The sequence below is a fragment of the Phasianus colchicus genome, chromosome 4 (assembly GCF_987193195.1).
Source record: "Phasianus colchicus chromosome 4, bPhaCol1.hap1.1, whole genome shotgun sequence".
In the NCBI taxonomy this organism is placed as follows: Eukaryota; Metazoa; Chordata; class Aves; order Galliformes; family Phasianidae; genus Phasianus; species Phasianus colchicus.
Genome location: NC_143439.1, coordinates 44,254,476 through 44,268,111, shown reverse-complemented (window position 1 = coordinate 44,268,111; position 13,636 = coordinate 44,254,476). Strand labels below are relative to the sequence as shown.

Sequence of the window (13,636 nt, the reverse complement as noted above, 5' to 3'; positions counted from 1 at the left end):
TGGGGTGCAGATTCTCTCTCTTTCTTGATTGCAGGCTGAAGGGAAACACAAAAAGGGAAAAACACACACGTATTTTTGTGGAGTGTGTGTCTATACATACATACACACACACACACACACACACACATATATATATATATATATATATATATATATATACACACACACACACTGTCCAGTTCTTCTTGGGTTGCCTATAGTTGATGGCACATCTGATACAGGTGCAGCATCCAGTTCAGGCTTATCCACGTCAGAGAAGCCAAGGCCTCCAAGCTAATCCCAATTCCTCAAACAACATAAGCTGATGAAAGCATTTCTCCGCTGCAGTCACAGTGACAGCATGGAATCTTCCAAGATAGTGCGAAGATGCATCTTCAATTTCATACACTGCCCATCACCATTTTACTTGTCATGACTGTGCTAGTAGAAGTCCATTGTTTAAATCTGGTGAATATGAATGCGGAAGCCTGGTGTAAATACAGTCTGGATAAAAACGCTGTGCCACAGAAAATCTGTAGCCAGCAACTAAGACAGTGTTTATCTATGTAAGTGGGATGTATCTGTAGCTTTTTTTTTTTTTTTTAAGTAAGCCATGATTTAAAGTACTTATGAAGAAGAGGCAAGGATCAAATATTTCTTGTAAGTATCCATTCTTGATCATATTCTTTATTGAGTTGAAATGTGGTTAGGGTTTTGTCTGATGCTTTGTTAGCTACTAGACAATAATGAGTATATTCTTTATTTTACAGAAACTTTTGGAGTTCTAAGTGCATGAGAATAATCTGAAGATACCTGCATACGTAAACTCTATACAAATGCGTATGGAAGATCAGCACTAATTTCACAAATTCTGAAAGTGTATAAAAATGTAAAATAGTTTTTGACACGCTGCCTCTTAGAATAGGTAGGCTAACTTCTGCCTGTGGCAGTTTGAACAGCTGGAACTGAAACTTCTTTTATTCAGTTTTGCTGCACTGTTCTTTTTCTGTCTTAATCTTTTTTATTGTGACTTGTTTAGTAATTTTAAACATTTGTTCAAAATTGTAGTTTTAAATAAAGTTTGGACTTGTCTGTAAATTTGTCTTTTGGAAAAATTTCCTCAGACTTATAAAATGATGTGAGGAGTTCGTTGGAAACTAACTGACCTAAGTGTTCATGCGTTTATAGTTTGCTGGTCCTGTTCAGAGAAATGCTGTTAGTTTTCCTGGGAGAAGAAACTTTTGTCTCACTGTTTCTCAGTCTTCTACAAGCATGACTTGTAGATAGTCTGCATCTCCTCCTTGCCTTATAGCCTAAGTGTAGCTGGCCTGTAAAAATTACTCTAGTTCATGGCCTGTAGAGTTAATGTCTGTCAGCACATTTGTCTGAGGTGAAGTAGATACCCTGTTTTGTTCTTAATTGCAGAAGACATCTATTTTTTTTTTATTTTATTATTTCCAGTTCTTTATTATTTCCTTTTCAATATGAAACAGGATAAACTTAGCTGAAAATTTTAATATCCTTTCACATGTGACACTTAAAATTGCTGTAAGTGGATACCTGTAAAATTTTTTCTTTAAGTATTTAACTTTGTGAATGGTTTTTGGATGTAAAAAGGAAGATGTATAGAAAATTACTATTAAAGTTACCGTGTATTTAAAAAAATTAATAAATAACAAAAAAAAGTTTAAGTTGGCACCTAATAAAGTCATGGCAAAGGCAGAATTAGGGTCATAGAAAAGTAGATTGAAAACTAAATCAGAATAAAAATTTTATTTGCTCTTTCATATTCCTACTTATATCAGAATTCCTAGTAACAGGAAGTCATAAAGTTGAGCTAGAAATAGTTTATTCTGTATATTTACTGCAGTGTAGTGATCCGGTTTGCCGTTTGTTAGGACAAGACTGTTTTCAAGGCAGTCAAGAAAGTAATGATTACCTTAAGTTCAGAATTTGCTTCCTTTTTGTTAGTATTACAATATGGCTATATGGTACGGAAGACATTTTAGTAGTAGCGAAGGTTCAATATACCCAAAATAGCATGAACTTTGAATAAAATGAGTGTGATTCTACTGTGATTTCCCTTTTTATTATTTTTTGATTTTGAGCCTCAGCTTTTATGAATGGATTTTGAAATGGCAGATCAGAGATAAGAGGTGGTTGTAAAGGCAAAATTATACATATTAAAAGGTTTAAAGACAATTTTAGTTACTGTGCAGGCTTTAAAGTCACTGTGATGCTGCATGTATAGGACAAGGGAAGTGCAGTCACATTGCAAGCTGGTGAAAATGAAACAAAATGAAAGATTTTAATCACTAAATGAACACCAGAATTGGTAAACCTAAAAGAGGACATAAGCTTATTTTAGGCAAAATATTGTTTACACATGAAATGTTAACATGATGTCAGGAAACATCATGAGCACAAAAGGTGAGCATTTAATAATGCTACTTATGAATAATACATTTTGATGGATTTGCCCTGCTCTAGTGATGAAATTTTGAGCAAAAACTGTGATTGGATTCTGTGAAGATTATGAACACTTGAGACAAAGGGGTAGTACAGGTGGGCCACTGGCTTTGCTTTGATGAGAAATCAAATTGCAATTGAGAAAGTGTGCATAAAATCCATTGTAACTTTGGAAAATGAGGCAATGCTTGGCAACATTAGATAAAATTGCAATTATAATTGATGTTGAAGCAGAAAATTATCCTCCAGGAAGGGTGATCAACTATAATAGATGTAAAAACTAAGAAAGGATGTCTAGATGGATTGGTTAAATAATAATCAGTGTATGCCATAATGCATAGAGAATTATGATACTGCTGCAGGGGGCATAGCAGGGAACAATCTTTCAGGGTCTTTACAATAAAAGACCTTGTAGTCAGGATAGCTCCTTGTAGAGGGGCTTGCCCTAACAGCTTCAGGAGCAATAAGGAAAGCTGATAGTGCACAGTGTAGGTGAAGTCTTTAGCTGCAACTTCAGGATTAAATGTTCTGTTTCAAAATCCATGGAAGGAAATGAGTTGTTTTTGGTTGTGAAAATAAAGTTGATGATAGGAAGAATTGACGTTCACTGTTTTCAAACGTGAAACTTGTCACAGAGTAACTCATCCACTATTGAAGAAAACTTTCAATAGTAGATGAGTTAGGATCAGAGGGAAATTCTTTACAGAGAGAGTGGTGAGGTGCTAGAACAGACTGCCAGGAGAGGCTGTGGATGCCCCGTCCCTGGAGGTGTTCAAGGCCGGACTGGATGGGGCCCTGGACAGCCTGGTCTAGTATTGAATGTGGAGGTTGGTGGCCTTGCATGTGGCAGGGGGGGTTGGAGATTCATGATCCTTGAGGTCCCTTTCAACCCTGGTCCTTCTGTGCAAGTTACTCTGTGACAAGAGTGAAGCCTCTGCCATTCTTCTACCTCTGACACTTTAAGTCAAATTCTCTTCCTACTAATCCATCTACCTTTGATATTCCTTTGTTCACACATTCTCTCTTCACAGAATCCTAGAATAAATGAGGTTGGAAGGTATCTTTGGTGATGACCTTATCCAACCCTTTTGCTCAAGCAGGGCCACCTGGAGCCTGTTGTGTAGGACCTCATCCAGACAACTTTGAAATCTAGAACACAGGAGACATTACAACCTATAGGGAAACAGCACTTGGTCACCATCAGAGAGAGGAAGTATTTCCTGATGTTCAAACAGGTTCCTCTACTTCAGATGCACTCTCATATTCTACTTTAATTATTCCTTGCTAAAATAGTATATTTGCCAAAGGAATTAAGCTGTACTACCTTATACTCTGATATCCATACTTCTACTCTTATGTAGTTCCCAGTCAAGTAGAATGTCTTTCTTTCCAGTAGTATTAGAAAGAATCTCAAAACAAGTGCAGAAGAGTATGAATGGAAATTTCAGCTTGATAAACTCCTTGCATAGCAATCTGGACTAAAATGAATATTACAGTACACTACCTATTATAGGCATCTTGAGGAAAAAAAAAGCACAAAAGGCAATTGCTGGGGCTAAATGGCTGTCTTGCAGCTCATGCCTGCTGTACAGCCTTCTGTAAGGAAATAACAGTGAAATGGGAACAGACGTTTTTTGAAACTGTTCACAGTTCTGAGTTTCATTGTGCTGTTATCCCCCTTAGGAATAGCTGTATGGAGCAAGAAGTGAAAAGCATTTTTAGGTTTTTTTTTTCCATTTTGTAATTTTTAAGATGAAAGTTAACATACCAGAACTGATTTTTCTTCTATTGCTAACAAAATTTAGTAGCAACTCTTCAAACTGAGGGAAATTGCTCTAATGTATTACTACTGCATATGAATGACCTGCAAGCCAATATGTAGGAGAACGTACTGATACAGAGTGAAACCAAACCTTATTAGAATTTGACTCACTTTTGCAAATTCTAGGAGGAAGGAACTGTACAATCAATAGGTGTACAGAGGTGTACAATCAATAAGTACAGAGGTTTGGCTAAGTAGGATTATAGTGGTGGAAAGATAATAAATGAAAAATGTTCACAGATGTTACAGGCTCTCCAGAAAGAGATCCTTTGTCAGTGTCAGTCAGTATATAAATGTAATCTAGGAGAGGTGGAGCCAGGCTCCACCCCTTCTGGTAGCACAGGTGAATTGCCTTCACCCATACTCTTGCAGCTGACTCATTGCTTGCCTCAAGTGGTCAATCAGAGGTTCAGGCTGTGATCAACAGTTCCCATACAGGTACATTGACTGATTTTTTTTTTTTTAAACAGATTATGACATTGCTTTTGAAACTTCATTTTAATCAGATCACAATATTCAGTTGCATTTTGGAATTATTTATGCTGCAGAATTACTGATTAAAGCATTCACAAAAAATCTAAGCACTAAAATAACAGAAAACCTATAGTAACTTTGGGCTCTTTTTCTGCAGTGCTAGTGTTTTGAACTGTAGTTACCTCCTACAGTTAATATTTCTTGCTAAGAGAAGGCATCCAAACAAAACATAACTCAGTGATAAATTTAAGAACCTGAGTTAAATGATCAAGCTAACCTTGCCTTAATCCAAACGAAAACTTTACCCATTCTCTACAGGCATGTATATTCAGTGCAATAGTATTTACTCAAACACAGACTGGAACATTTCTTGTCCAACTTTTATATAAGCTTCTCTCTCTTCATTTGTCATGAGAGACACAAGCTCTGGATTTTCACTAATTTCACCATATGTGTAAGGCTGAGCAGCTACCATTAAAATAGGATCTAGTGATTCTTGCTCTTCCTCTTGTTCAAACTCGCTGCCTGCTAATTTTGTTGTTACTGTACTTGCGTGTTTGGCATTTTCAGACTCAGTGTCACTGTCTGATTCAGGTAATTTGCTTTTGACAGCAGGGGCATAGTCCGTGCTGGACAATGACTTCATGGATTCATGGATGAGAAGAGTCTTGATGATTTCATCCTCAGTGACAGTTTCTTTAACAGCTTCTTCTGCTTCTTCAGAAGCATTTGTTCCTAGCACACGATACATTAGAACTATGAATAGTTTTAGTTACCAGATACTATGTAAATGAAATATTTTTTCCTACTTTGTTTAGCATTTTCTAAAATGCAGGCATTTTGAAGAACTTTCCGCTTTAGAAGTCAATACCAGTGTTACTGCCTGGTTCGAGCCAGAACATTTCAGGACATGGTACTCTGCTTCTGGCTTTAGGATTATCATCTAAAAGAGTCTAAGGAATAATTTTCAGAAACTAAGTTTTGATAGTCGTTAGACCAGAATTGGAGGACTATTGTATATTATGAACCGATTTCACATCATTTTCAATAGGAGAACCACATTTAATTGTAATAAAGCTGCTAAACTATTTGTCAGTGCTCAAAACTTACCAGCATTATTGATGGTAGATGTTGTTGCTCCTTCCACAGTGCTCTCTGACATCCAGATAGGTTGCTCTTTAGTTTCTTTTTCTTTCTTTTTCTTCTTGCGCTCAGAATCTTGGACATCAATAATTAAGTTTTGAGTATATGTATTGCCAAAAGAGGAATGTTTGGTGGCCCATTTTTCAGGTCTACTGCAGGGTTCCAGCATGCTTGAACATACCTTCTGGTCGAAGCTAAATGAAATGTTATCCATTTTGGACAGATTAAATACAAGCAAGACCCTCACTTTCCATTCAAACCAACCAACAAAAAAGAAAACAAACAAACAAACAAACCCCAAGAATCAAGCCTATTAGTTGCCTAGCTTTAACATGTTCTCTCTAGTTTTAAATAATTTTCATTCTCCCTTACCTCATAACAAAGGCAAGTGATTCTGAACCACTGATTTTTTTTGCATAATTTCTTTAGTAACACATCTCTAGATAAAAGATACCCATAGAGTAAGATTACTTTATCACGGAAAAGGCTGTGAACTATATTTGCCAAAGGAGAAGTCTAGAATATAACTCCTTAAATAAAGTAACAAAATTAAAGATGTAAATTTATAACAATTTAGAATGCCATAAATAATACAGGCTTCTTCAATAAGGAGTTTCTCATTATGTACAGTCAAAGCAGCCTCTAGATTAGGTATTTCAAAGATGGTACAACTGGAAAGTTGTTGGAGAAGCTTGTAGTATTAGGAGATAGGAGTTATATTTATACCTTTCCGATATCCCTGGGATTGCTGTTGGCTGAGGTTCCAACAAGTCGTATGGCAGAACAGTATCTTCTGTCTCACGCAGTAGCACAAAGATAGGTTCCATCTGCTCATTGAATTTTGCTAGCAAGGTTCGAGCATCTTGCTTAGGCAGTGCTGAGGCATCTTCCTCTACTTCAGTATTGCAGTAAGTACATCGGAAAGTCTCTGCAACATTATCAAAATAGAAAAAAATCTCATGTTCATAGAGTACAACAGATAAGCAGTAGTTTCTTGTTGAGAAATCCTACCTGGATAGTTTCCAAAATACTCTAAACTTTAGTAAAGTTTTTGCATTTGTTCATTTCATCCAAAGGAATTCGAGTTCTAAATAAAAGGGTTTCTCTTGGGGGTGGTGTGTGGAGGGGTGTGGGAAGAGGAGGAGAAAGACTGTATTCTAATGCTAGTTGTACGAGACAGAAGTACCCATACTGGGGGGGAAAGCTTAGGTTGGTTAGATGTGGAGTAGCATTAGATACTAAGGTGATTTTTTTTCCTCCTTTTCTGATCTTTTTCTAAGTTCACAAGCATATGAAAAGACATTTGCAAGCATAAAGAGCATCTGCTGGTTTTAGTTCAAAGTTTCACAGTTCAAGAAAGACTGCATTAAAACATAAACTAAATCCTACATTTGTGTCTAAATGAAATAATCACCCACCTTCATCTTTGCATTTCAGTAGCACATCATAGTCTCTAGGATGAGAACAAAGCGATAATTTGCCAAATGACAGCATGCTAACTTCACCTTTGAAATTTCAAGTTAGTCACTATAAGTGTTGGTCATTCTCACTGGCTTTGGCATCCTTTCAAGGTGCCATGACCCACATGTTAGCATTATAGCTGCAATTAGAATAATATATTGCATTTTACCTCCTTTTGAACAAGTGCTCTCTAGTTATTTTGATTTCAGGGAAGAGAAACCCCTGGATTCTGATGCCACTTCTGCTATGGATGTGTCACATTGCCGTATGAGGAGCCTGAACTTCTCTGTTTCTAGTATAGGACTGGCAGAACACCTCTCCTCTGCTGACAGTCTTTGTGGTGGTTATTACAGTAGGTGACTGTAAACTGCTTTATCCATCTTGTACAACTCTTCCATCAGAAACATCAAAGACACAAAGATAAACTTAAATTCAGAGTAGAGTAACATAAACATATATTCATTTCCATACGAGAAAATGGGACTAAAGACAGATGAGTAGTCTTAACCCAGGTAGAGTGTCTGATTCCTAGCAAGGTGAAGCCTAAATCTGGTTCCCAACTCTGGCTCTTACACTCAGGATTATTTTCTCTCGTTTGGCTTATTCTACAAAGAGAGCTTTTACCCTCATTTCCCAGCTTCTTCTCCTGTCCAGGGCTCTTGTCCCATCAACAAACAAGTAAATCCTAACAAATATGCTTTCCTTGCAAAGATTTAATGTTATCACAGTTATTCTTCAAGATAAAAATCAAATAAACGATTAAACACACCTGTAAATACATCAAAGAGTTGATTGACCTCCAGGTCTGTGTATGTGCTAGAACAAGATGGACATTTAAAGGAGGACCTGCTAGTTGAATCTCGCTCATCTGCTTCTATCTTCCTCCGCACATGGTCCAGTTTGTATTTTATCACATCCACCAGCACCTTATAATTGATGTAATAGTAGTTGTGCCTTGTGCTCTTCCCATTAGGCCCTGTTTCAACTCGCATACGCAGCTTCACAAACTTGTCTGCCTTGAGTGTGTTGAGAACAGTGCGCAGCTGTTTGCGTTCGTACTTGAGCAGCTGTAACAAGTCATCCTCTTTCACACAGGGGTAGCGGGTCAGTACATCCACAGCCAGGGAGTACTCTACTCCATAGAAACCCCTCGCTATGTATTTGGCCAGGCGCTTTAGGGCTGCTGGGACTTCTGTGGTAATGTTTTGCTCTTCCATCATGAGTTGTACCGCTGTCAGAGAAAGAAGTGTTGCACAAGTTATGGTAAGCCTTTTTGTTCACTGTCATTTGCTCTTCAGCAAGTCTTCTCTGAATAAATTAATATAAAATCCTTAATCTGCACCTATGGATGGGGTGGTATCAATAGACAAAGATTAGGTATTCAGATTACAACTGTAGTATTCATAGATTCTGTGAGTTTTTAACACAAGAGGACATCTAGGAAAATAGGTTACAGAAGACAGTATCTTCATGTCTAGGCATGCCTGAAGTACTCGTTTTCACTCATGGCCAGCCATGAAAGTTACAGCTCAGGATGCAAGCCAAGTGGAAAATCTATAGTTTAATTCATAACGACATAAAATAGATGTGGTTCTATCTCCCTGTGTGACAAAGCTACAATGGGTATTTGAGTGCCTTAGTGCATTGCTTATTATGTTTTGGTTTTTTGTTTTTGTTTGTTTGTTTTTTCCCTTGCTGGTTGCGAGGGTCAAGCAAAGGCCTAGAAAAGGATGTTCCATTTTGCCTGGCACTGCCCTCACTCAGCACAGTGTTAGGACAGCCTACTTGATCCAGTGCATCAGAAGGTAGTTGGGGGGGTGGGACAGCACATTGTAGCATGTAGTAAGTTGCCAGCACTTGTACTGACATCCACTGCTGAGGGGCACCTTGCTCAATCCCAGGTGACTGTGCATCACTACGTAGAGCTTGCAGTTACCCTTCAACAGAAATCATAGTTAAAAACAAAAGCTATAATTAAATTTACATTAGGGAGAGCACTGTCTTGTCACTAAATCAAGTATAATCCTGGTAGTCTAAGGCTAGAAACCCAGAAAGAAATGGCACTACCCTGACCTAAATCTCCCACAGGAAGAACAGGGAGCACTGCATTAGGCTGTTCAGGGAGGAGACTGTCTGGGCTTCAACAGGGTAAGGGCCTGACCTGGCTTTGTGGTTTAATGAAACATGAGTTGGACCAGATGGCCTCCAGAGGTTTCATACAACTTAAATTAATTTGGTGTGCTCCAGAAGAATTAATCTGAATGCTAGTAAGGAGACTTTCAGAGTGTCAATTCCACCAATGGTCCACAGACTGTAAGAACAGTGTTTCTAAGATTTTTCATGAAAACCTCAAAAAAGAAGCAACTTATTTTTTTTTTCCTCCTCTCCAGTTCTGCTTTCCCTTCTTCTTTGTCCTCATCCTCTGAAAAGGCTCAGCCAAACCATCCATCTAACTCACTGGCTCAATGTAGCTGATAGGACTGGACAGATAATCCCTTTCCCAGGTAGGAAAGCACAGGTCCTTGAACTTTTATTGAACTGAGTCTCCCAGAATGAAATCCAATTCTAGCTGCTAGTCAAGCCTTAGCATAACACCGTCTGTGTACATTTGTGCAGGTGTCTGCACTGGGGCAGGAATAGCCTCTAGCCAAGTACTTTGACTGTAATTCCATATCCACCCCTATCCTTGGAAAACTCAAGTCACTGCTTCATTTAGAAAACATACAGGCCTGAGTACAGCAGCTGACCTCAAGCCACTCGATCAGCTGCACTCAGCTGGCAATTTTCATTTCACCACCTGCAGCAAGGTCTCTTTGCTCTTACAGCTGAGTAGGCTTTCATGTTTTCCTTTTAAAGTCAGGATAAATGTATGCAGAAGAAATAATCTTCGTATAAAGTATATCTGAGAAGCTGCAAACAGCACAGAAGCTGCTAATATACCAGATAGCTTACATTTTCTGATTTGCTGGACTTCCACATCTGCTCTCTGGTGTTAAAACTCCTCAAATGCTTGAGCAGAAAATGATTTCTGGAGTACAGGAAAACAGATTTCTTCCACCAAAGAATATACTAACTTACGCTGATGATTTATTTCTCTCTCTTTCTGACCTCAGATTTGGAATTTGTTTCTGTGCAGTGGCTTTTGTTCAACAGGAAGGAGGGACAGTGTCCCAGTATCAACTTCAAAGATCAGGAACATGACTTTGAGCATCCTCAGGCTCTGGAGAGCACTGAGCCTTGTCCTTTCTGGCTAATCCACTGACAGGAGGCACTGGGACCTTCATTATGCTCCCTACAGAAAGGGGTCATCAGGTATTTTTGTAATAATAAGGACCAGCCCCAACAAAGAGCAGAAGTGCAGCCTCAGCACCTGATTGGGATCTGATCTCCTGTGGTGCCCTGCAGAGGCATTAGTCTGGGCTAATATATATAAAATAATTTCCAAAGGAACAGGATAAGGAGATAATCTCATTAGAGAATATGTCAGACCTGCATTGTAAACTTGGGGTTTGCTGGCCTATGAATTCTTATGTTTCCTTATCCCAGACCTGTATTATGTACTTGCAAAAAATGCAGAGATTTGAATTGCACCGAAGTGTTTCCAAACACCTTAATGTTAATAGCACTTCAAGTCCAGAGTCTTACAACCATGAAAATTATTCAAGAAAAAAAAAAAAGGAAAAAAACCACAATTTCCAACACTCCCAATACCAAATCAACCAAACCAAAAAAACTCAGCACTTCCACAACAAAAGCCATTATCCATCACCCGTAATATAAATACTGTGAATATATTCTGCAAAAATACTGATAAAAAAAAACCCAACACCACCACATAAATATACTGTCAGTTTGCAGTAGAAATTTAGGTATTCAAACTTTTGGTCAAACATAGAAAGCAATGGCTTTCTTTTAACAAGCATAGCTGAATTTCCACTGAATAAATAGCAGGCATGGAAAATAAAACCCAACATTATCTCCAGCTCTTTGCTATATCTGAGGTCACGGTCTCCAGTCCCCATTGATAAACCTCCTCACCTTCCAATTGCCAAGCCTAGAGGCTCAAAGTTCAGGAGAAACTGCTGGTTTTTAAGAACTGATGTCTGCAGGCAGCAGATCTCCATTGAGAAGAAATTGAGATGACCCTTATCAAGGAAAGGAGAAGCTTTGCTGCAGAGATAGAAGGGCTTAAGCAGGAATCTGCTCCAGAGCTGAGCTGCAGTCACACTCCAATAAGAGACAGGTATTTTGCTACTTGTATGGATCATTGGGAAGTAATTTTTTTTTCAGTTGGTAGCACATATTGACAGATACCTTTGAAATCATGGCCTAATTTCTACTGTTAGGCACTTTTGAAGCACTTTCATGAGGGTGGGATCTACTTTTTTTTTTTGACCACTTTGTTATTTTAGATGCAGGAGCAGCTCTTCTGTTTGTGGAGCTATTATAGCTTCATAAGAGAAAATACACCACTTTGTTTTTGCCATAAGCAAGAAGAGGAACTATCTTTCAGACCATCCTTTGTTTTGGAAAACCTGCACAGAATTGCTTGCTGTGTTAACAAGCAGTTATCAAAAGTAGCATTTCAAGTTCACAGACATCACACATAGCAGGTTGTACAAGGCTGATCTACAGCCACTTGCTTAGTTAACCTTCTACTTGAAACTGTCTGAGCAGACAAGCTATGCATTTTTTTTCTTTTAATCAGACTTTTACTTCAAAAGCTCTGAAGGAGAAAGATTTATTAAAGTAGTCTTTTGTTAAAATTAATATAATCACATTATTTGCAACTAAGTTAAAAACTTTTATCATTACCTCCTTTGTATATGCAGAAATCTCCAGGCTGCTGCTATACAAGAATCATTCATTTCCTAAGAGCTCAAAGTAGCTGCAAAACGAGCTTAAGTATTTCCTAGCCTTTTCCTACACCCTTCTGTGTGATCAGCCCCAATTATCTCCCAGGTGGAGCAAGAGTTCCCAGATCACATTTCATTAGGAACTGAATGAATTCACTCTCATACACATTGCATCACAATAAAGTTACAAATCTGATTGCTCAATGCTAAGTACCTACAACAGATCAGGACAAAAATTTTAAGCGAGTGCAATCTCTGATTAGTGTTTTCATTAGCATGACTTTACAAGACTACAGGTAACATGATAATTAACTCATTTTTGTTGTTGCAAAACAAAAACATAGCCTGGATAATTTACATAATTTGTGCTTAGGAGCTTTCATTGAAAATATTCAGAAAAAAAATAGAATACATATGTTTAGCTTTTGTGGTTTTGGCATGTTCTATTTTAGGTGGCTTCTGGTGTCTTCAAAGGAAATGAAAAATATTTTTTCACTGTATTTTTTCTCAAGAAGATAAAGTTATACTTTTATTTCCTTCTATGGTTGAGAAAACCATGTTTAAAACAAACACTAAAATAAGGCTGCCAGACACTCTTAGGACTGTAATCATCAATTTGATCTCCAATCATGTATCTGTGCAATGGAGGCTGGAACCTTGTGTTACATGATGTGTGGTACTGTGTGTTAAATTTAAAATTTAGAACAGTTGAGCAGGTGTATGTTTTTTCATACTGTGGTTCTTGAACACACTCCTTTGTTAAGATGTTCCATTAGAACATGCAAAGGTGCAAAACTGCATGATGGTACTTGTTGTGTTTTGTCTGTGGGAAAGGTTTATAATGAGTAATACCTGTGGTTTCCTTGCTAAGTGTTTTCAACAGGGAAAGTGCTCTGTAACCTAAGTTTCATTCATGTGGCTGTCCTCAGCCTGTGCGTGGAGGTGTGGAAACATGGCATGAAGACATAAAACAGCTTTCTAAATTCAGGAGTGCCATGGTTTAGCTGGTAGCGCTGCTCTCAGAAATAGGAAATCACAAGCACCTGGGCATGCTGTGGCTGATAAGGAAGGCTTGCTGAGTAAGGACATCAGCCTGCATATAGTAGAGGTAAGTGTGCACAGCAGGGGCACTGCTCAGCCCTGTGCCTGTATGGTGGTGGGATTCTGCTATGTCCCCTGTTGCGTGCACACTCAGAGAAGGAGCAAAGATTGTAAGCAAGTTAGTAATAAAAAAATGTGATTTGAGTGTTTCTGAGTGCCTGTAGTTCTGGCACTGAGGACCGTGGGAAGCAGGATTTGAGCTATTAAGTTGTTGTGCAACGAAGACATTACTGAAAGCAGGAGCTTGAGACACAGATAGGCAAAGTTGTTTGGTTTTGTTTTAGGCCTGTTTACACAGTTGTGACATTTGTGTAGAATGGCTCTGGCATTG

At 38.2% G+C, this 13,636-nt stretch overlaps 2 protein-coding genes across 17 annotated transcripts in view; one reads left to right on the top strand and one right to left on the bottom strand.

The window, feature by feature from the left end:
• The window catches only part of PCM1 (pericentriolar material 1), a 38,165-nt gene extending 37,103 nt beyond the window's left edge, over positions 1-1,062 (top strand). For 14 of the 16 annotated variants that reach the window (XM_090139360.1, XM_090139371.1, XM_090139370.1 and 11 more), the window contains one exon: positions 222-580. In XM_090139360.1, coding sequence (XP_089995486.1) covers positions 222-277 — 56 coding nt within the window. In that variant the 3' untranslated portion in view covers positions 278-580. The other 2 variants (XM_031588655.2, XM_031588653.2) reach the window with 2 other exon arrangements.
• A 2,089-nt stretch (positions 1,063-3,151) lies between these two features.
• On the bottom strand, positions 3,152-12,689 carry LOC116225948 (general transcription factor IIE subunit 1-like). Its single transcript, XM_031588667.2, has 5 exons — positions 12,164-12,689; positions 8,118-8,579; positions 6,614-6,815; positions 5,855-6,081; positions 3,152-5,479 (listed from the first exon to the last, which is right to left on the bottom strand). Exons 2-5 carry the CDS (start codon positions 8,566-8,568, stop codon positions 5,088-5,090), a joined length of 1,272 nt encoding a protein of 423 aa, XP_031444527.2. The 5' UTR covers positions 8,569-8,579; positions 12,164-12,689; the 3' UTR covers positions 3,152-5,087.
• Between the last annotated feature and the right edge of the window lie 947 nt (positions 12,690-13,636).